The sequence below is a fragment of the Staurois parvus genome, unplaced genomic scaffold (assembly GCF_062004578.1).
Source record: "Staurois parvus isolate SC_StPar_1 unplaced genomic scaffold, SC_StPar_1.0 ptg001455l, whole genome shotgun sequence".
Classification (NCBI taxonomy): Eukaryota; Metazoa; Chordata; class Amphibia; order Anura; family Ranidae; genus Staurois; species Staurois parvus.
The window spans coordinates 74,598-98,879 of NW_028319251.1; the positions used below are offsets into that span (position 1 = coordinate 74,598).

Genomic DNA, 24,282 nt, shown 5'->3' on the forward strand with positions numbered 1-24,282 from the left:
GGAGCTGACGTGGGCAAGCTGCAGCATCACACCACGCTGCTGCGGCATAGAAATAAGTATGTGTGTTTTTTTTTTTTACAAACCCAATACTTATTCAGGCTTGGTTATATGTACAGTGGCTTGAAAAAGTCTTCACACCCCTTGAAATGTCCCCCGTGTTATGTTACAATGTATTCCCCCTGAAATGTCTCCCATGTTGTCATGTTACAGTGTATTCCCCCTCCCCCTGAAATGTCCCCCATGTTGTCATGTTACAATGTATTCCCCTTCCTCTTGAAATGTCCCCCATGTTGTCATGTTACAATGTATTCCCCTTCCTCTTGAAATGTCCCCCATGTTGTCATGTTACAATGTATCCCCCTCCCCCTGAAATGTCCCCCATGTTGTCATGTTACAATGTATTCCCCTCCCCCCTGAAATGTCCCCCATGTTGTCATGTTACAATGTATCCCCCCCCCGAAATGTCCCCCATGTTGTCATGTTACAATGTATCCCCCCCTGAAATGTCCCCCATGTTGTCATGTTACAATGTATCCCCCCCCCCCCCTGAAATGTCCCCCATGTTGTCATGTTACAATGTATTCCCCCTCCCCCCCTGAAATGTCCCCCATGTTGTCATGTTACAATGTATTCCCCTCCCCCCTGAAATGTCCCCCATGTTGTCATGTTACAATGTATCCCCCCCCCCGAAATGTCCCCCATGTTGTCATGTTACAATGTATCCCCCCCTGAAATGTCCGACATGTTGTCATGTTACAATGTATCCCCCCCCCCCCGAAATGCCCCCCATGTTGTCATGTTACAATGTATTCCCCTCCCCCCTGAAATGTCCCCCATGTTGTCATGTTACAATGTATTCCCCCTCCCCCCTGAAATGTCCCCCATGTTGTCATGTTACAATGTATCCCCACCCTGATATGTCCCCCATGTTGTCATGTTACAATGTATCTCCTCCCCCCTGAAATGTCCCCCATGTTGTCATGTTACAATGTATCTCCTCCCCCCTGAAATGTCCCCCATGTTGTCATGTTACAATGTATCCCCCCCCCCCCAAAATGTCCCCCATGTTGTCATGTTACAATGTATTCCCCTCCCCCCTGAAATGTCCCCCATGTTGTCATGTTACAATGTATTCCCCTCCCCCCTGAAATGTCCCCCATGTTGTCATGTTACAATGTATTCCCCTCCCCCCTGAAATGTCCCCCATGTTGTCATGTTACAATGTATTCCCCTCCACCCTGAAATGTCCCCCATGTTGTCATGTTACAATGTATCCCCCCCCCCCCCAAAATGTCCCCCATGTTGTCATGTTACAATGTATTCCCCTCCCCCCTGAAATGTCCCCCATGTTGTCATGTTACAATGTATCCCCCCCCATGTTGTCATGTTACAATGTATTTATCGGGATTGGATGTGATGGACCGACATAAAGTGGCACATAATTGTGAAGTGGAAGGAAAATGAGAAATGGTTTCCAACATTTGTGACAATAAATCTGTGGAAAGTGTGGCGACATTTGTATTCAGCCCCCCGGAGTCAATACTTTGTAGGACCCCCTTTGGCTGCAATTCCAGCTGCAAGTCTTTTTGGGGATGTCTCTTTGCACATCTAGAGAGGGACATTTCTGCCCATTCTTCTTTGCAGGATCCCTCAAGCTCTGTCAGATTGGATGGAGTGCGTCTGGGAACAGCAATTTTCAGGTCTGGTCACAGATTCTCCATTGGATTTGGGTCTGGACTGTGACTGGGCCATTCTAACACATGAAGATGGTTTGATCTAAACCAGCCTTTCTCAGCCAGGGTACCCTGGGGTGCCTTGAGGTTTCTTTAGGGGTGCCTTGGCAAAATATCTAAAAATTGCCCAAAACTTGACGGCGGGTGTAACAAGCCTGCCTTTTAGTTTCACAAAGCCACGGGTTTTCATTGTGCACTATTATGACCATCTAGCTGCCATCAGTTGATAAGGAGGATGTCAGTTGCCTGCACAGCATCCTAGTTTGACCCTCCCCCACCCCTCTCCATCAGTGCTGGAGTCATATTAGCTCATTGATGGAGAAAAACTGAGGGAGAAGAGAAACATTGGAGTACTAGTCAGTACCAGTGTGCAGAAGTGTGCTTTGGAAGAATAAATCACCGTTAATGTTGGGTGTTCCTACATGTGTGGATGTTGTTTCGTTATATACTTTTATTAGAAGAGTTCTTCACATTTTAGAATGGGGTGCCTCGGGACTGTCCATACTTTTAAAGGGTGCCTTGACTGAGAAAAGGTTGAGCAACATTGATCTAAACCATTCTATTGTAGCTCTGGCTGGATGTTTCGGGTCGTTGTCCTGCTGGAAGGGGAACCTCCACCTCGGTCTCAAGTCTTTTGCAGACTCAAACAATTTTTCTTCTAAGATTGCCCTGTATTTGGCTCCATCCATCTTCCCATCAACTCTGACCAGCTTCCCTGTCCCTGCTGAAGAAAAGCATCCCCACCACATGATGCTGCCACCACCATGTTTCACAGTGGGGATGGTGTTTTTAGGGTGGTGTGCAGTGTTTAATTTTCCACCACACATAGCGTTTTGCTTTTAGGGAAAAAAAGTTAAATTTTGGTCTCCTCTGACCAGAGCCCCTTCTTCCATGTTTGCAGTGTCCCCCACATGGCTTCTCGCAAACTGCAAATGGGACTTCTTATGGCTTTCCTCCCACAATGGCTTTCTTCTTGTCACTCTTCCATAAAGGCCAGATTTGTGGAGTGCAGGACTAATAGTTGTCCTGAGGACAGATTAACCCACCTGAGCTGTGATCTCTGCAGCTCCTCCAGAGTTCCCATGAGCCTCTTGGCTGCTTCTCTGGTGAATGCTCTCCTTGCCCGGCCTGTCAGTTTAGGTGGACAGTCATGTCTTGGTAGGTTGGCAGTTGTGCCGTACTCTTCCCATTTTCGGATGATGGATTGAACAGTGCTCCGTGAGATGGGCAAAGCTTGGGAGATTTTTTTATAACCTTGCCCCATGTTAAAACTCTCCACAACTTTATTTCTGACCTGTCGGGTGTGTTCCTTGGCCTTCATGATGCTGTTTGGTCACTAATGTTCTCTAACAAACCTCTTAGGGCTTCACAGAACAGCTGGATTTATACTGAGATCACATAACACACAGGGGGACTCTATTTACTAATTAGGTGACTTCTGAAGGCAATTAATTCCACTAGATTTTAGTTAGGGGTATCAGAGTAAAGGGGGCTGAATACAAATGCCGCCACACTTTTCACAGATTTATTGGTCAAAAATGTTGAAAACCATTTCTCATTTTCCTTGCACTTCACAATTGTGTGCCACTTTGTGTTGGTCCATCACATCCAATCCCGATAAAATACATTGATGGTTTTGGTTGTCACTTGACAACCATTTTCAAGGTGCAACGTATAACGTGTTACTAAAACACCTGCTTGCACCCCAACTCGATCCCCCATTGTGACGGTGGGTGGGGGATCTTCTCCCCACACCTGCTGTCACAATTCAAATACAGCATGGGCATGCAGACCACCCTCACGACTGTCTCATGTGAATGAATAAACTACAAGTACCATCTTCCACCGCAGCAGACTGCTTGTAGTTCTCAATGAAGTTCGATGGAGCTGGTGAGCTCTCTCGTCCATTGGTCTTCCAGAATTGCAAAACCCTGCACTGAATTCTAGGAAGTCCAACAGATCCACAGGGCCACATCTTATTTACTAATATTCGTAGTGCAAAAATCTGTTTCATAAATAAGTGCACCCTTACAGCAGGGTCCCCATTGGTGTCCCTCTTTTCATCATGGTCAGCGTCCCATCTTACATCAAGGTCCCCGTTGACATTCCCCATTACATCAGGGTCCCCATTGGTGTCCCTCTTTTCGTCATGGTCAGCGTCCCTTCTTACATCAGGGTCCCCATTGGTGTCCCTCTTTTTGTCATGGTCAGCGTCCCTTCTTACATCAAGGTCTTCATTGACATTCCCCCTTAAATCAGGGTCCCCATCAGTGTCCCTCCTTTCATCATAGTTGACATCCCTTCTTACATCAAGGTCCCCGTTGACATTCCCCTTTACATCAGGGTCCCCATCGGTGTCCCTTCTTTCATCATGGTCAGCATCCCCTCTTACATCAAGGTCCCCAATGGCATTCCCCCTTACATCAGGGTCCCAGTCGTTGTTTCTAGTCCCCCCACTTACATCAGGGTCCCTCCTTTCATCATATTTGATCTCCCTTCCTACATCAAGGTCTCCGTTGGCATTCCCCAATATGTCAGGGTCCCCAACAGCGGCCCCCTTACATCAGGGTCCCCATCGCTGTCCCTCCTTTCATCATGGTCAGTGTCTCCTCTTAAATAAAATTTCCCATCGGCATTCCCCCCTTACATCAGGGTCCCTCCATTCATCATATTTGGTGTCCCTTCCTACATCGAGGTTGGCATTCCCCAATATGTCAGGGTCCCCAACAGCGGCCCCCTTACATCAGGGTCCCCATCGCTGTCCCTCCTTTCATCATGGTCAGTGTCTCCTCTTGCATAAAGATTCCCATCGGCATTCCCCCCTTACATCAGGGTCCCTCCTTTCATCATATTTGGTGTCCCTTCCTACATCAAGGTCCCTGTCCGCATTCCCCCTTACGTCAGAGTCCCCATCGGTGCCCCCTTTACATCAGGGTCCCCATCGGTGTCCCTCTTTTCATCATGGTCAGCATCCCCTCTTACATCAAGATCCCCATCGGCATTCCCCCTTACGTCAGGGTCCCTGTCAATGTGCTCCCCCCCCATCAGGGTCCCTCCTTTCATCATATTTGGTGTCCCTTCCTACATCAAGGTCTCTGTTTGGCATTCCCCCATATGTCGGACCCCATCAGCGGCTCCTTTACATCAGGGTCCCCGACGGAATCCCCCTTTGCTGGGGCAAGCACATCGTTGGCTTTCTGACCCGGGTGGGAGAAGTGAAGACCATATGCCATACTGTCTGCCTGTATGGGGGGTACAGGCAGACCGCTCTAGTGACAGCAGGAGCCTGACTCTGCACCCATGGTCTGCTGATCGTGGGTGCAGGGCTCTACAGGCTATGTAGGATAAAAAAAATTAAATGCATTTTTTTTTAACCTGCAAAAAACATGCGTTTTCTTTAAAAAAGAAAAAAAAGCGAACCTATCCTTTAATATTTTTCTCAGGGAACAGTGAGCAGCACAGTAGTGACATTGCCAAAATTCATTCCAAATCTCCTGAGACTATCAGAGGCAGCAGCGCCTGAGATCTCACACTGCGGATATACTGCGATGATGCTCCAGGCACAGGGATGCCGGAGTACGGGAAATTCTGGTAATTTTTCAGGAGGAATTGAAGACAAAAGGTAAATCATTGCAGAAGAAAATTGCTCAGTCCGGGCTTTCATTACGAGTGAGCCACAACATTCTACTGGCGGTCCAGAACTGATGGTCCTTTATTGAAAATTCCCCCTGTACACAACTGCTGGCATGATTCTGCCTATATTGTCTGTTTATTTCAGGTACTTAGATAGCGCCGTCAATTTACGCAGCACTTTACATATATATTGTACCTTCACATCAGTCCCCGCCCCCGAGGAGTGTACAATCTAAGGTCCCTAACTCACATTCATACACATACTAGGGACAATTTTTAGACAGGAGCCAATTCACCTGCCAGCATGTCTTTGGAGTGTGGGAGGAAACCAGAGTACCCGGAGGAAACCCACACAGGCACAGGGAGAACGTGCAAACTCCAGGCAGGTGGTGCCGTGGTTGGGATTCGAACGGACGACCCGAGTACTGCCAGGCTGAAGTGCTAACCATTTAGCCGCTGTGCTGCCCCATGCACTTTATCCTTCGGCAGGCAATGCCAGACAAGCTCCTGTCTAAATTGTCCCTAGTATGTGTATGTATGAATGTGAGTTGGGGACCTTAGATTGTACGCTCCTCGTGGGCGGGGACTGATGTGAATGTACAATATATATGTAAAGTGCTGCGTAAATTGACGGCGCTATATAAGTACCTGAAATAAATGTAGTACTTTGCTCCATGTTCCTACATGTCTTGTAAGAATGGCAACGAGGTCGCTTGATAACTGCTGCTTGTCTCATCCCCAAGCACTTGCCCGAGACCAGCCCTAAGGGAAGGCAGAGGTGGAAAAGGCCGCTGTCAGCCTCCCTTCCTATTGCCATCAATTGGACAAATGCCTGAAGTGGGAGTCCTCCTCTAAATGCAGGGTATGTCGGATTATATTTAAAATTCTTATATTGTTTATTTTCACACACCTCCCCCCCCGTTATATATTGGGCCTATTATGGACCTCTGTTTAGCAGCTAGCTATGGCTAAGACTGCGTAGGCAGAAACGCTTTGGCAGTTGTGTGTACAAGGTGCATTTTCGTTTTCAGATGCCGGTATAGGTTTCGCCATTACCATGCCTCCATAGACCCAGTCTGGACAGTATGGTCACCTGCTGGCTTGGCATCGTCCACAGGCAGCTTAACTCTTTTATTTAGACACACAAGTTGAATCCAACACAACTTCACTACACAAAAGTGCAGTACAAAGGATATTTTTCCAGTCATTTGAAGTGTAAGAAGACAATGACTTTCCTAAGCCCTGTCTCTGTAAATAACGAACATTGACTGAGGGAACATGGAAGGAACCGGGAGGGTCCAGCTGGGACTGAACAAAGGAGAGGACTAATACCAAAATCCCATTAGTGAGCAAGTTGTAGTGACCCAAAACCATCACTATATGTCCACATACTACTGAACAAGAATAATCTGATACATTTCAATACAACACAGTCTGATACATTTCAATACAACACAGTCTGATACATTTCAATACAATACTTGAAAGCCGGGGGGCAGAACAATGACATCCATTGTAAATCATCTTTGAAAATGATACTAAAGGCTTAAATATTTTTTTCTCTAAAAATAACAAACCTGTTATACTTGCCTGCTGTGTGCGGTGGTTTTGCACAGAGCAGCACCGATCCTTGTCTTCTCGGGTCCCCCGCCGGTGCTTCTGGCTCCTCCCTCCTGTCAGGTGCCCCCACAGCATGCAGCTTGCTATGGGGGCACCTGTAGCTCTGTGTGTCCATTCACCGAGCCGTGTCTCAGCCCCACCCTCTCTCTTTTCTCATTGGCTCACTGGCCACGATTGACCGTGGTGGGAGCCCATGCTCCCACTGCTGTCTAGCCCAATGAGGAGAGGGAGTCTTGGGATAGCCGAGACTCTGGTGCAGATCACTGGATCGAGAGTGGGCTTGGGTGAGCATTGGAGGGGGGGGGTTGGGGGTTGTGCTGCACAGAGAAGGGTTTTTACCATCATGCATAGAATGAGCCTCTACAACCATTCTAAAATTTTGTTTCTCATAAGGGGTAAATAGGAATTTTTATTCAGTTTACATGAATGTGGTGGGATCGGCCTAAGCTCAATTTTTAGGAAGAGAATTGTATATGGTCTACATATCTTCACCCCCCTGGCGGTATTCCCGAGTGTAGCTCGGGGTAAAGTTTCAGCACCACAAGTAGTAACCCCCGCTGAGTTACACTCGGGCTTACCATGCGGCGCTGCTTCGGGTTCTGTTCTTCTCTTACCTTGTCCTGCGCTCCCGCGATCTCCCTCCTGCAGTGTCCCCGGCAATGTCCTCCGGCCGATGCCGGCATCCGTCTTCTGGGTTCCGGTCCCTGCGACGTCGGGACGTACGGGGGACGGAACTGGCGGGAAATTTTAAAATGTGAAAAAGTGACATTCACTAAAAACACTAAAATCTGATAGTATTCCATTCCTGTATCAAACCATTTCACAGACATTTTGTCCCGAGTGCTTTGTCCGGCGCCCTGCCTGCATTTTTACCGCCCTTTCTGCCTGGAAACTGAGAAACGTCCATGGCGTCCAAAAAGCGTCCCTTTAGGTCAGACGCGGTTTTAGACCGGCTAGAGAACAGCGATAGTAAATCAGAACCACTTGCAGAATTGAGTGATAATGATTGGTGGGGGAAATTCCTCATCAGACACTGAAAACGATTCTGCGACTGAGCTCAGCGATGTGTGAACTTGGCGCTATATTTCACATTTCAGTGTTTTTGGTTTGATTATATTATTGAATTAAATTTATTATTATTATATTATTATTTTTTATGATTATTTATTAAATTATAATTTATGATTTCGTGTTTCAAATTGTATCCTCCCCGGGATGTTTACTAGACTCTTGTCCGGACAGATTTCAGTGAGTTATTCCTAAATATTACAATAAAACAACATATTTCCATGCAAAAAAAAGTACCGCTTTGAGCACAGAAATACTGACATCATCAGACCGCTAGGGAGGTTAATAGTAGTTATGATTACATAAGATGGGGCATGCACCTGCAATAAGGCCGGCCATACATTATACAATTATCTGGAGATTTTTGGTTTAGATTTACCAAAAACCATATAATAGGAGGACAAACCTAAACAACACTTTCAGTTGTATCCAATTAGGCCGGCCCTCGCACTACACAGTTGAAGGTAAATCTGAAGGAAATTGGGCAGAAAATTGGAAGATAATTGTATAATGTATGGCCAGCCTAAGATTCTGCAGTTATACAAGTGAATTAAGACTGTCCATTTATGTGTATTGTTTATTTCCTTGAGGAAAAAAAATATTTAGAATCTGGTGAAGCAGTTAAAATCCTATTTCCAATACTTCTATAGCTGATGCTCACGGTGATTTTACTGGTTGGGGGCTTGTCCGGGATCTTATTGCGGAAATAGGGGTGTTTTTTTTTTTTTTTTTTGTGGGGGGAGTTGTTTTTGTTTTTTTTGTTTTGCACCAATGCCCCCCCTGACTGTTCATTCTTCATAACAGTACTCAAAGCACAACCTGCGCTGGGATATCGTAGAGGGAAATTTCTACAGCGCCACTCTGGCCAACTTGCACAAAATGGACGTGCTGGACATGCACTACTACTTCCGCTTCGACATGCACAACAGGTGTAAAGACGCCACCCACTGGGACAAGACGGCCCATCGGAAGTATAGCCAGATCCTGATGACACATATTGCGGATGCTTGGGGGGTGGAGCCCCCTGAGCCAACCATAGTGAAATGTAAGTGGCTTTTCTTCTCTGTACCCCTCCCCCCCCCCCCCCTCTGGATTTACAGGTGCAGAAAGTGAGCTCCATGATGCTACAGAAATGTTCTGATTCTGGCTGTGCTGTATGTGACATTCTCTCAACCCAGTCACCGTGTTCACCACTTCATACATTGTGCTGAATGGGACATTTTCTTTTGTACATCATGTGGGACCCAGGACTTGCCTCAAACTGCCACACCGTGTATGCTGTGCTATAGGACACACAGATCACCGCGCCACCGGGGACACTGTGATGGACATCATCTCCACGATCATCGCTAATCGCTAATCACAATCATCACTAATCACAATCATCGCTAATCACAATCATCGCTAATCTCCACAATCATCGCTAATCACAATCATCGCTAATCACAATCATCGCTAATCACAATCATCACTAATCACAATAATCGCTAATCACAATCATCACTAATCTCCACAATCATCGCTAATCACAATCATCGCTAATCACAATCATCGCTAATCACAATCATCGCTAATCACAATCATCACTAATCTCCACAATCATCACTCATCACAATCATCACTAATCACAATCATCGCTAATCACAATCATCGCTAATCACAATCATCGCTAATCACAATCATCGCTAATCACAATCATCGCTAATCTCCACAATCATCGCTAATCACAATCATCGCTAATCACAATCATCGCTAATCACAATCATCGCTAATCACAATCATCGCTAATCACAATCATCGCTAATCTCCACAATCATCGCTAATCACAATCATCGCTAATCACAATCATCGCTAATCACAATCATCGCTAATCACAATCATCGCTAATCACAATCATCGCTAATCACAATCATCACTAATCACAATCATCGCTAATCATCACAATCATCACTAATCACAATCATCACTAATCTCCACAATCATCGCTAATCACAATCATCACTAATCTCCACAATCATCACTAATCTCCACAATCATCACTAATCACGATCATCACTAATTTCCACAATCATCACTAATCTCCACAATCATCGCTCATCTCCACAATCATCGCTCATCTCCACAATCATCGCTCATCTCCACAATCATCGCTCATCTCCACAATCATCGCTCATCTCCACAATCATCGCTCATCTCCACAATCCTCGCTAATCTCCACAATCCTCGCTAATCTCCACAATCCTCGCTAATCTCCACAATCATCACTCATCTCCACAATCATCACTAATCTCCACAATCATCGCTCATCTCCACAATCATCGCTCATCTCCACAATCATCACTAATCTCCACAATCATCACTAATCACGATCATCGCTAATCATCACTAATTTCCACAATCATCACTAATCTCCACAATCATCACTAATCTCCACAATCATCGCTCATCTCCACAATCCTGGCTAATCGCCACAATCATCACTCATCTCCACAATCATCACTCATCTCCACAATCCTCAGTATTCATCACCATTTTTTCATCTATGAACTGTTCACACCTCTAAGACTTCCATATTCTGGCCAATGAACGGGCAACACTTACTAGCGATTCTTTAAAGTGAATCTTTGCGAATAATTCTAGATCCACAAATTCACCTAACTCTACCTGAGTCTCTTGTATGTTTACAACCTTTTTAATCCAGCAGTGTAGTCACTGCTTCAGGTTCGGTGACGCCATGAAAGTATTTTGGTGAAGTCTTTGTTGTTCCAGCTCCATTCTTAGTTGGTCTTGTCCTAAAAAGTACTGAAAGCCACTGCAGGTGATGGTGTCGCCGGGCACAGGACACGCCCACATTGTGAAATATTTAACATCAAAGTACAAAATATATACAGTGGGGAAAATAATAATTTTTGTAAGTTTGCCCACTTACAAAGAAATGAAGGGTCTATAATTTTTATCATAGGTGTATTTTAAATGATAGACAGAATATCAACCAAAATCCAGAAAAAAAACACAATACAAATGTTATAAATGGAGTTGCAGTTCAGTGAGTGAAATAAGTGTTTGATCCCCTACCAACCAACAATTCTGGCTCCCACAGACTGGCGATGTGTCTATGTGGTGCACAGATTAGTCCTGTCAATGTAAGAAGGTCCTCCTAACGACAACTCATTATGTGTATAAAAGACGCCTGTCCACAGAATCTTTCTTCTATGCAAACCTCTCCACCATGGGCAAGACCAATGAGCTGTCAATGGACGTCAGGGCCAAGATTGTAGACCTGCACAAGGCTGGAATGGGCTACAAGACCATCAGCAAGAAGCTTGGTGAGAAGGAGAGAACTGTTGGAGCGATTATTGGCAAATGGAAAAATACAAAATAACCATCAATCTCCCTCGGTCTGGAGCTCCATGCAAGACTTCACCGCATGGGGTAAGGATGATCATGAGGAAAGTGAGGGATCAGGCCAGAACTACACGGGAGGAGCTTGTCAATGATCTCCAGGCAGTTTTGTCCACAGTCACCAAACAATCCATTGGTAACACAATACGCCACCATGGATTGAAATCCTTCTGCACCCGCAAGGTCCCCCTCCTGGAAGGGCACATGTACAGGTCCCCCCCCCCCCCCCCCCCTGAAGTTTGCCAATGAGCATCTAAATGATTCAGAGAAGGATTGGAAGAAAGTGCTGTGGTCACAAGAGACCAATATTGAGCTCTTTGGCATTAACTCGCCGTGTTTGGAGGAAGAAAAATGCTGACTATGACACTAAGAACGCCATCCCTACAGTCAAGCATGGAGGTGGAAACATTATGCTTTGGGGTCGTTTCTGTGCTAAAGGTACAGATCGACTTTGCCTCATTGAGGGGCCATGTATTGTGAAGTCTTGGGTGAGAACCTTCTTCCCTCAACGAGAACACAGAAGATGGGTCGTGGATGGGTCTACCAGCATGACAATGACCCAAAACACACGGCCAAGGCAACAAAGAAACGGCTCAAGAAGAAACACATTAAGGTCCTGGAGTGGCCTAGCCAGTCTCCAGACTATAATCCTACAGAAAATTCGAGTTACAAAACAGCCGGGAAAGCTTAAGGATTTAGAGAAGATCTGTAAAGAAGAGTGGACCAAAATCCCTCCTGAGATGTCTGCAAACCTGGGAACCATCTACAAGAAGCGTCTCCTCTCTGTGCTCGCCAACAAGGGTTCCTCCACCAACTACAAGAAACGTCTCACCTCTGTGCTCGCCAACAAGGGTTCCTCCACCAACTACAAGAAACGTCTCCTCTCTGTGCTCGCCAACAAGGGTTCCTCCACCAACTACAAGGAACGTCTCACCTCTGTGCTCGCCAAAAAAGGGTTCCTCCACCAACTACAAGGAACGTCTCACCTCTGTGCTCGCCAAAAAAGGGTTCCTTCACCAACTACAAGAAACCTCTCCTCTCTGTGCTCGCCAACAAGGGTTCCTCCACCAACTACAAGGAACGTCTCACCTCTGTGCTCACCAAGTAGTCAGGTTTTGTTTGGGGATCAAATACTTATTTTACTCCCTGAACTGCAACTCTGTTTATAACATTTGTACCGTGTGTGTTTTGTGAATTTCTGGTTGATATTCTGTCTCTCTCCTTTTAAAATACAGCTATGATAAAAAATTATAGACCCTTCATTTCTTTGTAAGTGGGCAAAGTTACAAAATCTGCAGGGGATCAAATAATTTCCTCACTGTATTTTAGCTGGAGAAGGCCTAACTGTAGATGGGTGCGTGGGAAAGGTGTGTGTGCTCAAAAAAATGAAAGGAAGACTTTCTAACATCAGGTCAACGAAACTCCTGGGATATTGATCCGATCAGATAAGTAGCAGAGGGGGATTTTCATCAGTTTCAGCTGCTTTGGTGTTCATGAAATTAACAGGGTGCACTAGGTGGGCAAGAATGAGACGACTCCCAAAACAGGAATAGATTTACAGGTGGAGGCCACTGACATTTGTTTCCCTACTCATCTTTTCTGACTTTTTTTCACTACTTTTGCATTTGGCTAGGGTCAGTGTCACTACTGGTAGCAAGAGGCCATACCTGGACCCTACAGAGGTTGCACAGGCAGTCCAACTCCTTCAGGATGGCACATCAATATGTGCCATTGCCAGAAGGTTGGCTGTGTCTCCCAGCACAGTCTCAAGAGCATGGAGGTGATTCCAGGCAGTTACTCCAGGAGAGCTGGACAGGGCCATAAGGGGTCCTTAACCCATCAGCAGGACCGGTATCTGCTCCTTTGTGCAAGGAGGAACAGGGTGAGCACTGCCAGAGCCCTACAAAATGACCTCCAGCAGGCCACTGCTGTGAATGTCTCTGACCAAACAATCAGAAACAGACTTCAGGGGGTGGCCTGAGGGCCAGACGTCCTCTAGTGGGCACTGTGCTCACTGCTCGGCACCATAGAGCTCAATTTGCATTTGCCATTGAACCCCAGAATTGGCAGGTCCACCACTGGCACCCTGTGCTTTTCACAGATGAGAGCAGGTTCCCCCTGAGAACATGTGACAGACGTGAAAGGGTCTGGAGAAGCCGTGGAGAACGTTCTGCTGCCTGTAACATGGTTCAACATGACCGTTTTGGTGGTGGGTCAGTGATGGTCTGAGGAGGGATATCCATGGAGGGACACACAGACCTCTGCAGGCTAGACAATGGCACCCTGACTGCCATTAGGTATCGGGATGAAATCCTTGGACCCATTGTCAGACCCTACGCTGGTGCAGTGGGTCCTGGGTTCCTCCTGGCGCAGTGGGTCCTGGGTTCCTCCTGGCGCAGTGGGTCCTGGGTTCCTCCTGGCGCAGTGGGTCCTGGGTTCCTCCTGGCGCAGTGGGTCCTGGGTTCCTCCTGGCGCAGTGGGTCCTGCGTTCCTCCTGGTACACGACAATGCCCGGCCTCATGTGGGTAGAGTATGCAGGCAGTTCCTGGAGGATGAAGGAATTGATACCATTGAATGGCCCCCATGCTGGCCTGACCTAAATCCAATAGAACACCTCAGGGATGTCATGTTTCGGTCCATCCAACATCGCCAGGTTGTACCTCAGACTGTCCAGGAGCTCAGTGATTCCCTGGTCCAGATCTGGGAGGAAATCCCCCAGAACACCATCCGTGGTCTCATTAGGAGCTTCCCCCGACGTTGTCAGACATGCATACAAGCACGTGGGGGCCACACAGACTACTGAGGACCATTCTGAGTTGCTGCAATGACATTTCAGCACAATGGACTTGCCTGCTGCATCATTTTTTCACTTTGATTTTCGGGGTGTATTTGAATTCAGTCCTCTGTAGGTCGATCATTTCCATCAAATGATGGGGCGTCCTTACATTCCTCACCCATCCCCCGTCCATGTCAGTATAGAGATCCAGCAGGAGATTTGTCCCCATTGAGATCTGATGGGTTTTCAGAGTCTTCCTTTCATTTTTTTTTTATTTATTTTTTTAGCACTGTGTGTGTGTGTGTGTATATATATATAATGTCTTTTTAGGTTCCCGTGAGTGTGTTGGAAGTTGCCCAGTCTGTAGGGTACTGGGAACCCAGCGTGGATTGTTGGAGGTTTGACGTATCTGAATTTTTATGGGGTCTCCAAACTTTTCAGGACGAGGGCCACATTTTATATTCTACAAATATTTCTGAGCCATAAAGAAAATCGTTTTTTATAAATGAATGAATCACCCTTACATCAGGCTCTCTGTTTTGGCGTGCCCCCCCCCTACGGCAGGTCCTCCAGTGGAGAAATCACACCCCCCCCCCCCTTGGGTAACGTGTACCCTTGCTGGGGTAAGCACATCATTGTTTTTTAAGACCCAGATGGTAGAAGCCTCTGCTGACCTTACTTAATCTCTGTACATTGAGGATACGCCACTGAGGGCAAGATAAAATCTTGTAGGTGGCCGGATAGGACTTGCGGGCTGTAGTTTGGAGACCCTTGCTCTATGAGAATAAAAAAATGAGTATCTCTCCAGATTTGATCATTTTCTGTTGGTTGTGATGTGGTATACTGGTGAAGATCTTTGTTCCCTCAGACATGTTTTAGATATCATGAGAATTTCTTTATGACCTCTCTGCGGCCTTCGACACAGTTGACCACCCCCTCCTCCTCAAAAAACTACACTCCCTCGGCCTCAGAGATTCCGCTCTCTCCTGGCTCTCATCCTACCTGTCACAACGCTCCTTCAGCATTACCTATAATGCTACCACCTCCCCCTCACTCCCCCTCTCTGTTGGGGTCCCTCAAGGCTCTGTCCTTGGGGCCCCTTCTCTTCTCCATGTACACCTCCTCCCTTGGTCAACTCATACACTCTCACGGCTTCAACTACCACCACTATGCCGACGACACACAAATCTATCTCTCAACCCCCCACCTCACCCCTTCAGTCTCCGCCCGAATCACACACCTACTGAGCGACATATCAGACTGGATGTCGCTCCACTTCCTTAAACTGAACCTCTCCAAAACCGAGTTTCTTGTCTTCCCCCCAGCCTGGACACCACCCCCCATTGACTTCTCCATCACATCCAACAATGCCACCATCAAACCCGCCCCACAGGCCAGAGTACTTGGTGTCATTCTGGACTCCAACCTATCCTTCCAGCCCCAAGTCCAATCTTTAACAAACTCGTGCAGACTCCACCTCCGCAACATCGCCAAAATCCGCACATTCCTAACCCCAGAAACCACTAAACAGCTCATCCACTCCCTCATCATATCACGACTCAACTACTGCAACTCCCTCCTCACTGGCCTGCCTCGCCGCTGGCTATCCCCGCTTCAGTCCATCCTGAATACGGCTGCCAGACTCATCCACCTTTCCAACCGCTCCGTTTCCGCCACCCCCCTCTGCCAATCCCTCCACTGGCCTCCATTCAGTGTCCTACACCCCCCTCTGCCAATCCCTCCACTGGCTTCCGATTGCGCAATGGATCAAATTCAAAATCCTAACAGTGACGTACAAAGCTGTCCACCATACTGCCCCGAACGACATCAGTGACCTAATATCCAAGTAGCGCCCAACACGCACACTCCGCTCCTCACAAGACCTCCTTCTCTCTAGTTCCCTGGTCTCCTCCTCCCATGCCCGCCTCCAGGACTTCTCCAGGGTGTCACCCATCCTCTGGAACTCCCTGCCCCAACCCATCAGATTATCACCTACTCTCGTCTCCTTTAGGTGCACCCTGAAAACCCATCTCTTCAGGGAAGCCTACCCCACCCCCTGCTAACTTGCCGACCTCCTCCACTCTTCCTACCACTCCATCCCCCACAGCTATCTCCTCCTGTGCCACCATCTCCTCCCTCCTATATTGTAAGCTCCAAGGAGCAGGGCCCTCAATCCCCTCATGTTTTGCATTGTATTGGTATTGTTCTGTCACATGTTCTGTCCCCCTTTGTAATGTACAGCGCTGAGCGAACTATCGGCGCTTTATAAATACTGTATAATAATATGTAGATAAATTGGTGTAGACAAAAGCTTGTATTTCATGTTCCAATGGGTGCGATTAAAAATGTGAAGAGACAGTTTCTTTCTTGTTTATTGAAGGACACACAAATTCCTAAATCTTCTATTATACTCCAACAAGATTAGACACTGGCAAACAAACTATAGGCCATTACCTTTTTTTTATTTATTTATTTTTACTACAGTCAAGATTATCTACACGCTGCTGGTGTTTTCCTCACCAACTTGCAGGTTTCTGAATTGGTCATCTTAAGCCTAGTTTTTGGACAGTGCCACATCTGACCCGCCTGGACATTGTGGGGTGAGCCTGAAAGTGACCTTTGACGCTGGGTTCTGTGTGGGTGCTTTCCAGACTGGTGGAGCGGGAAGGGGTGGTCTTGGCCGCCTTGTCGGTGCCAGGGGTCTTGGTTGTTGGAATCACCTCCTCATCAGAAACTTAACTTCAAGCTTTCTTGCTGTCCCTTTATCATTGGACTAACCTACGCGCACAATGTTTTGGTGGCGTACATCAATTGAGGAACAAGAAGTCTCACTGTGGCAAGAGCGGTTGACAGGATCCTGTCCTGGGTGGAACTTCTGGTTCCAGCCCGGTCAGCTGTTTACACTTGTGTTGTAGACGAATTGGAAACCTATTTCCTCAGAAGGCAATGTCTGTACTTGGGGGAGTGGTCTGTGCACCCAGAGGGGTTCCAGAATCTGTTGCAGGTGGAGGTTACTAGACCTCCTGGCCTCCAGTTTCAGTGTCCCTCTTTTCTGCAGTTGAGTTTTTGCTAACGTTTGGCTCTTGGTGCCATCAAGGGCCAGGTATCTGCTCTTTCTATTTTGGTTTCTGAGACTCCTGTGTCTCCAATATGGTCCCCCCAGTCCAACCCTGGTGTTCTGTTTACATGTTCTTTAATATCTACCAGGCAGGCAACACTTCTGCCTCTTAAATACCTTCTTAGGGTGTCCTTAGGGTGGCCCTTTGAGTTGCAAGCAGTTTCCAGTAGTTATTGGGCCTTTAAGCAGTTGTTTTCTGTGGTGCCCAACCCTCAATACATGCTTTTGTAAACCCTGAAGATTTACGACTACTGTGTCCCTCAGTGTACTAGAAGATGGGATTTTTGTATCAACTGTAAAATTCTTTTCTCCTTTGAGGGACACGGGACCCACCCTTCCATATTTGATAATGCTCCTCTCAATGCTCCTCTCCTACACAACTGAAGCATGCTAGTAGTAGGAAGGGGTTACACCCTGAGCTGGCCTACAGTTTTTTTTGTTTACAGGTGCCCAATCTAGAAGCTGAAGGTTTAAAACTTCTTGTGTCCATCAATGGACTGCAAGCAAAGGATTTTACAGTGCGTATACGAATAATATTTTATAAATTAGGATTATTAACCATGTATTTTCAGACCCTGGATCCGCAGCTTTTATGAAACCACCATCTTTGGGTCACTTCCTGTAGTTTCAGGACACCATGTCTGTTCTGTCATTGTTCGTATAGAACCTTCCTTAAGGAGACCTGAATAGATTACATCTTCAGCATCTAGTCTAGTTGAGTGAGAATGACTAGTTGAGAAGATGACAACGTTACTCCATCCAAAAATAAAATGACCTCCAGTGGGAGGTCATTTTTTTTTCTTTCCACAAAGATAATTACATAACCCTCTCTGTCTTTTGTTGACTGCTGAAGTGCCAGGACACCTTGTCTGTCCTATTTTCTTCTAAGTAACCTTCCTCACGGAGACCTGAATAGACCTCCATGTCTTCAGAATCTAGTCTAGTATAAAGATGATGTCATCCTTTTAGTCTGCAATAACATCCAATGTTTCTTCAACCAAGAACCAAATGGCCTCCGGTGGGAATGGTCTATATATCTTGATATCTTGTCATAACCAGCCACTTGTTTCAAATTCTCATCTCAGGTCATCCTAATGAAATTTGTCCTCCTCTTCCTCTAGTCCCCTTGTGGAATCTCCCTCCTCCCCACCCACTATATAACGACCAGGAAAATGGTCATCACCACTTTGGTAAGGATCTCCTTTTTGTTATCCGTGTGTAGAGTGTTTGATGATACTTGGGTGGATGTCTCTTTGTGGTCTTGTCCGTGTTGGATGTCTGGTATTTTTTTGACAACAATGAATGTTCTTTCATTGTATTAAAGTAGAAGCCCAGGAAATGAACATGACAGGTAGGTACACTTTCTATATTAAGAGGTGCACACAGTGCGCTCCGTGTTTATGCTAAAGATAGGAAAATGTGTGTCTTTCTGGCTGTGCTGTATGTTACATTCTCTAAACCATCCCTCCACATTGTGCTGTGCATGACATACTCCAAACTACTCTGCTTCATATACTTTGCTGTTAGCGGCATGCTCTTAACTGCTCCACTCTGTACACTGTGCTGTACATGGCATGCTCCAAACTACTCTACTTCCTATACTTTGCTGTTACTGGCATGCTCTTAACTGCTCCACTCTGTACACTGTGCTGTACATGGCTTGCTCTGAACTACTCTATATAGTTTACTGTACGTGGCATGCTCTTGACTGCTCCACTCTGTACACTGTGCTGTACATGGCATGCACTTGACTGCTCCACTCTGTACACTGTGCTGTACATGGCATGCTCCAAACTGCTCCACTCTGTACACTGTGCTGTACATGGCATGCTCCAAACTGCTCCACTCTGTACACTGTGCTGTACATGGCATGCACTTGACTGCTCCACTCTGTACACTGTGCTGTACATGGCATGCACTTGACTGCTCCACTCTGTACACTGTGCTGTACATGGCATGCACTTGACTGCTCCACTCTGTACACTGTGCTGTACATGGCATGCTCCAAACTGCTCCACTCTGTACACTGTGCTGTACATGGCATGCTCCAAACTACTCTACTTTATATACTGTGCTTTGCTGTTAGTGACATTCTCTTGATTGCTCCACTCTGTACATTTTGCTGTACATGGCATGCTCTGAACTACTCTACCTCCTTTACTTTGCTGTTAGTGGCATGCTCTTGACTGCTCTACTCTGTACACTGTGCTGTATATTGCATGCCCCAAACTACTTTATATACCTTTCTGTATGTGGCATGCTTTGAACTATTATTTATATACTATGCTTTGCTGTTAGTGGCATGCTCTTGACTACTTCACTCTGTACACTGTGCTGTACATGGCATGCTCTGAAGTACCCTACATTATATACTTTGCTGTTAGGGACTTGCTCTTGACTGCTCCACTCTATACCTTGCACTGGACATGTCCCAACACCCTGCAGACTGCTGCATTTTGTGTGTTGTATATAATTGTATCTGTTACCATACTCCACTCTGAACACTGTGGTGTACCTTTTATCTACTCCATACATATAATCATCACCATTCATATAGAACAAGGGTCTCTTTAACCAGTTATCTGTCCTTCAGACTTTCGGGGGACCGGCTGTGCCCAGTGGGAGTAAACAATGCCCAATCTTTGGTATTCGGGGGAGAAATAGTTGGTGTCATTGGAAGGGATGGTGCCCCATTGTTGGTTTCATTGGCCAGATATAGGCGGGCAAAGAGCCGCAGTTTGGAGACAACTGCTATAGAACTTACTAGGGTTCATGGTCGCTCTGATCCGTCCCAGAGGCCCTACAGAAAGAAGGGGGAGCCGCTACAGTGGCTGCATGGGCTGAGACAGCTCATCACCCATGGTGGTAAGTACTGCGGGGACCAGGAGGGTGTAGGGTGTTCATGTAGGTTTGTTTTTTTTTTTTCTTCCCACAAAGGTAATTACATAACCCGCTTCGTCTTTTGTTGACTGCTTTAGTTTCAGGACACCATGTCTGTTCTGTCATTGTTCATATATAACCTTCCTCAAGGAGACCTGAATAGATTACATCTTCAGCATCTAGTCTAGTTGAGTGAGAATGACTAATTGAGAAGATGACAACATTACTCCGGCCAAAAATAAAATGACCTCCAGTGGGAATAAAATACTGGCATAACCCACCACCTTCTTCCCCTCTCAGGTCATCCCACCCAAAGAGGTCCTTCTCCTGTCCTCGCCTTGTTTGTAAACCATGTGGGTTTGTTTTCTTTCTTTTTTTCTTCCCACAGAGATAATTACATAACCCTCTTCGTCTTTTATTGACTGCTGAAGTGCCAGGACACCTTGTCTGTCCTAATTTTTTTCTAAATAACCTTCCTCAAGGAGACCTGAATAGACCTCCATGTCTTCAGAATCTAGTCTAGTATAAAGATGAGGTCATCCTTTTAGTCTGCAATAACATCCAATGTTTCTTCAACCAAGAACCAAATGGCCTTCGGTGGGAATGGTCTATATATCTTGATATCTTGTCATAACCAGCAACTTGTTTCAAATTCTCATCTCAGGTCATCCTAATGAAATTTGTCCTCCTCTTCCTCTAGTCCCCTTGTGGAATGTCCCTCCTCCCCACCCACTATATAACGACCAGGAAAATGGTCATCACCACTTTGGTAAGGATCCCCTTTTTGTTATCAGTGTGTAGAGTGTTTGATGATACTTGGGTGGATGTCTTTTTGTGGTCTTGTCAGTGTTGGATGTCTGGTATTTTTTTTGACAAGGGATGTCCTTTCGTTGTATTAAAGTAGAAGCTCAGGAAGTGAACATGACAGGTAGGTACACCCTCTATATTAAGAGGTGCACACAGTGCGCTCCATGTTAATGCTAAAGCTAGGAAAATGTGTGTCCTTCTGGCTCTGCTGTATGTTACATTCTCTAAACCATCCCTCCACATTGTGCTGTGCATGACATACTCCAAACTACTCTGCTTCATATACTTTGCTGTTAGTGGCATGCTCCAAACTGCTCCACTCTGTACACTGTGCTGTACATGGCATGCTCCAAACTACTTTACTTTATATACTGTGCTTTGCTGTTAGTGGCATTCTCTTGATTGCTCCACTCTGTACATTATGCTGTACATGGCATGCTCTGAACTACTCTACCTCCTTTACTTTGCTGTTAGTGGCATGCTCTTGACTGCTCTACTCTGTACACTGTGCTGTACATGGCATGCTCTGAAGTACCCTACATTATATACTTTGCTGTTAGGGACTTGCTCTTGACTGCTCCACTCTATACCTTGCACTGGACATGTCCCAACACCCTGCAGACTGCTGCATTTTGTGTGTTGTATATAATTGTATCTGTTACCATACTCCACTCTGAACACTGTGGTGTACCTTATATCTACTCCATACATATAATCATCACCATTCATATAGAACAAGGGTCTCTTTAACCAGTTATCTGTCCTTCAGACTTTCGGGGGACCGGCTGTGCCCAGTGGGAGTAAACAATGCCCAATCTTTGGTATTCGGGGGAGAAATAGTTGGTGTCATTGGAAGGGATGGTGCCCCATTGTTGGTTTCATTGGCCAGATATAGGCGGGCAAAGAGCCGCAGTTTGGAGACAACTGCTATAGAACTTACTAGGGTTCATGGTCGCTCTGATCCGTCCCAGAGGCCCTACAGAAAGAAGGGTGAGCCGCTACAGTGGCTGCATGGGCTGAGACAGCTCATCACCCATGGTGGTAAGTACTGCGGGGACCAGGAGGGTGTAGGGTGTTCATGTAGGTTTGTTTTTTTTTTTTCTTCCCACAAAGGTAATTACATAACCCGTTTCGTCTTTTGTTGACTGCTTTAGTTTCAGGACACCATGTCTGTTCTGTCATTGTTCATATATAACCTTCCTCAAGGAGACCTGAATAGATTACATCTTCAGCATCTAGTTGAGTGAGAATGACTAATTGAGAAGATGACAACATTACTCCGGCCAAAAATAAAATGACCTCCAGTGGGAATAAAATACTGGCATAACCCACCACTTTCTTCCCCTCTCAGGTCATCCCACCCAAAGAGGTCCTTCTCCTGTCCTCGCCTTGTTTGTAAACCATGTGGGTTTGTTTTCTTTTTTTTTTTCTTCCCACAAAGATAATTACATAACCCTCTTCGTCTTTTGTTGACTGCTGAAGTGCCAGGACACCTTGTCTGTCCTAATTTTTTTCTAAATAACCTTCCTCAAGGAGACCTGAATAGACCTCCATGTCTTCAGAATCTAGTCTAGTATAAAGCTGATGTCATCCTTTTAGTCTGCAATAACATCCAATGTTTCTTCAACCAAGAACCAAATGGCCTTCGGTGGGAATGGTCTATATATCTTGATATCTTGTCATAACCAGCAACTTGTTTCAAATTCTCATCTCAGGTCATCCCAATGAAATTGGTCTTCCTCTAGTCCCCTTGTGGAATGTCCCTCCTCCCCACCCACAATATAACGACCAGGAAAATGGTCATCACCACTTTGGTAAGGATCTCCTTTTTGTTATCAGTGTGTAGAGTGTTTGATGATACTTGGGTGGATGTCTCTTTGTGGTCTTGTCAGTGTTGGATGTCTGGTATTTTTTTTTTGACAAGGAATGTCCTTTCGTTGTATTAAAGTAGAAGCTCAGGAAGTGAACATGTCAGGTAGGTACACCCTCTATATTAAGAGGTGCACACAGTGCGCTCCATGTTAATGCTAAAGATAGGAAAATGTGTGTCCTTCTGGCTGTGCTGTATGTTACATTCTCTAAACCATCCCTCCACATTGTGCTGTGCACGACATACTCCAAACTACTCTGCTTCATATACTTTGCTGTTAGTGGCATGCTCTTAACTGCTCCACTCTGTACACTGTGCTGTACATGGCATGCTCCAAACTACTCTATATAGTTTGCTGTACATGGCATGCTCCAAACTGCTCCACTCTGTACATTGTGCTATACATGGCATGCTCCAAACTGCTCCACTCTGTACATTGTGCTATACATGGCATGCTCCAAACTGCTCCACTCAGTACATTGTGCTATACATGGCATGCTCCAAACTACTTTACTTTATATACTGTGCTTTGCTGTTAGTGGCATTCTCTTGATTGCTCCACTCTGTACATTATGCTGTACATGGCATGCTCTGAACTGAACTACTCTACCTCCTTTACTTTGCTGTTAGTGGCATGCTCTTGACTGCTCCACTCTGTACACTGTGCTGTACATGGCATGCTCCAAACTACTCTATATAGTTTGCTGTACATGGCATGCTACAAACTGCTCAACTCTGTACACTGTGCTATACATGGCATGCTCCAAACTACTTTACTTTATATACTGTGCTTTGCTGTTAGTGACATTCTCTTGATTGCTCCACTCTGTACATTTTGCTGTACATGATATGCTCTGAACTACTCTACCTCCTTTACTTTGCTGTTAGCGGCATGCTCTTGACTGCTCTACTCTGTACACTGTGCTGTATATGGCATGCTCCAAACTACTCTGTATACTTAGCTGTATGTGGCATGCTTCGAACCATTATAATTTATATACTATGCTTTGCTGTTAGTGGCATGCTCTTGACTACTCCACTCTGTACACTGTGCTGTACATGGCATGCTCTGAACTACCCTACGTTATATACTTTGCTGTTAGGGACTTGCCCTTGACTGCTCCACTGCGTACCTTGCACTGGACATGTCCCAACACTCTGCAGACTGCTGCATTTTGTGTGTTGTATATAATTGTATCTGTTACCATACTCCACTCTGAACACTGTGGTGTACCTTATATCTACTCCATACATATAATCATCACCATTCATATAGAACAAGGGTCTCTTTAACCAGTTATCTGTCCTTCAGACTTTCGGGGGACCGGCTGTGCCCAGTGGGAGTAAACCATGCTCAATATTTGGTGTTAGTGGG

At 45.9% G+C, this 24,282-nt stretch overlaps 1 protein-coding gene across 29 annotated transcripts in view; it reads left to right on the top strand.

Moving 5' to 3' along the window:
- The window catches only part of LOC149435880 (PC-esterase domain-containing protein 1A-like), a 120,564-nt gene that overhangs the window by 60,750 nt on the left and 35,532 nt on the right, over positions 1–24,282 (top strand). For 6 of the 29 annotated variants that reach the window (XR_016308357.1, XM_089662304.1, XM_089662303.1 and 3 more), the window contains 7 exons: positions 8,859–9,099; positions 18,472–18,540; positions 18,675–18,701; positions 20,931–20,999; positions 21,108–21,158; positions 22,753–22,851; positions 22,962–23,012. Coding sequence is in view for 28 of the 29 variants with exons in the window: in XM_089662304.1 (XP_089518430.1) it covers positions 8,859–9,099; positions 18,472–18,540; positions 18,675–18,701; positions 20,931–20,999; positions 21,108–21,158; positions 22,753–22,851; positions 22,962–23,012 (607 nt within the window). In the remaining variant the exon portion in view is untranslated. The remainder of the gene's footprint in view (positions 1–8,858; positions 9,100–18,471; positions 18,541–18,674; positions 18,702–20,930; positions 21,000–21,107; positions 21,159–22,752; positions 22,852–22,961; positions 23,013–24,282) is intronic. The other 23 variants (XM_089662309.1, XM_089662310.1, XM_089662308.1 and 20 more) reach the window with 23 other exon arrangements.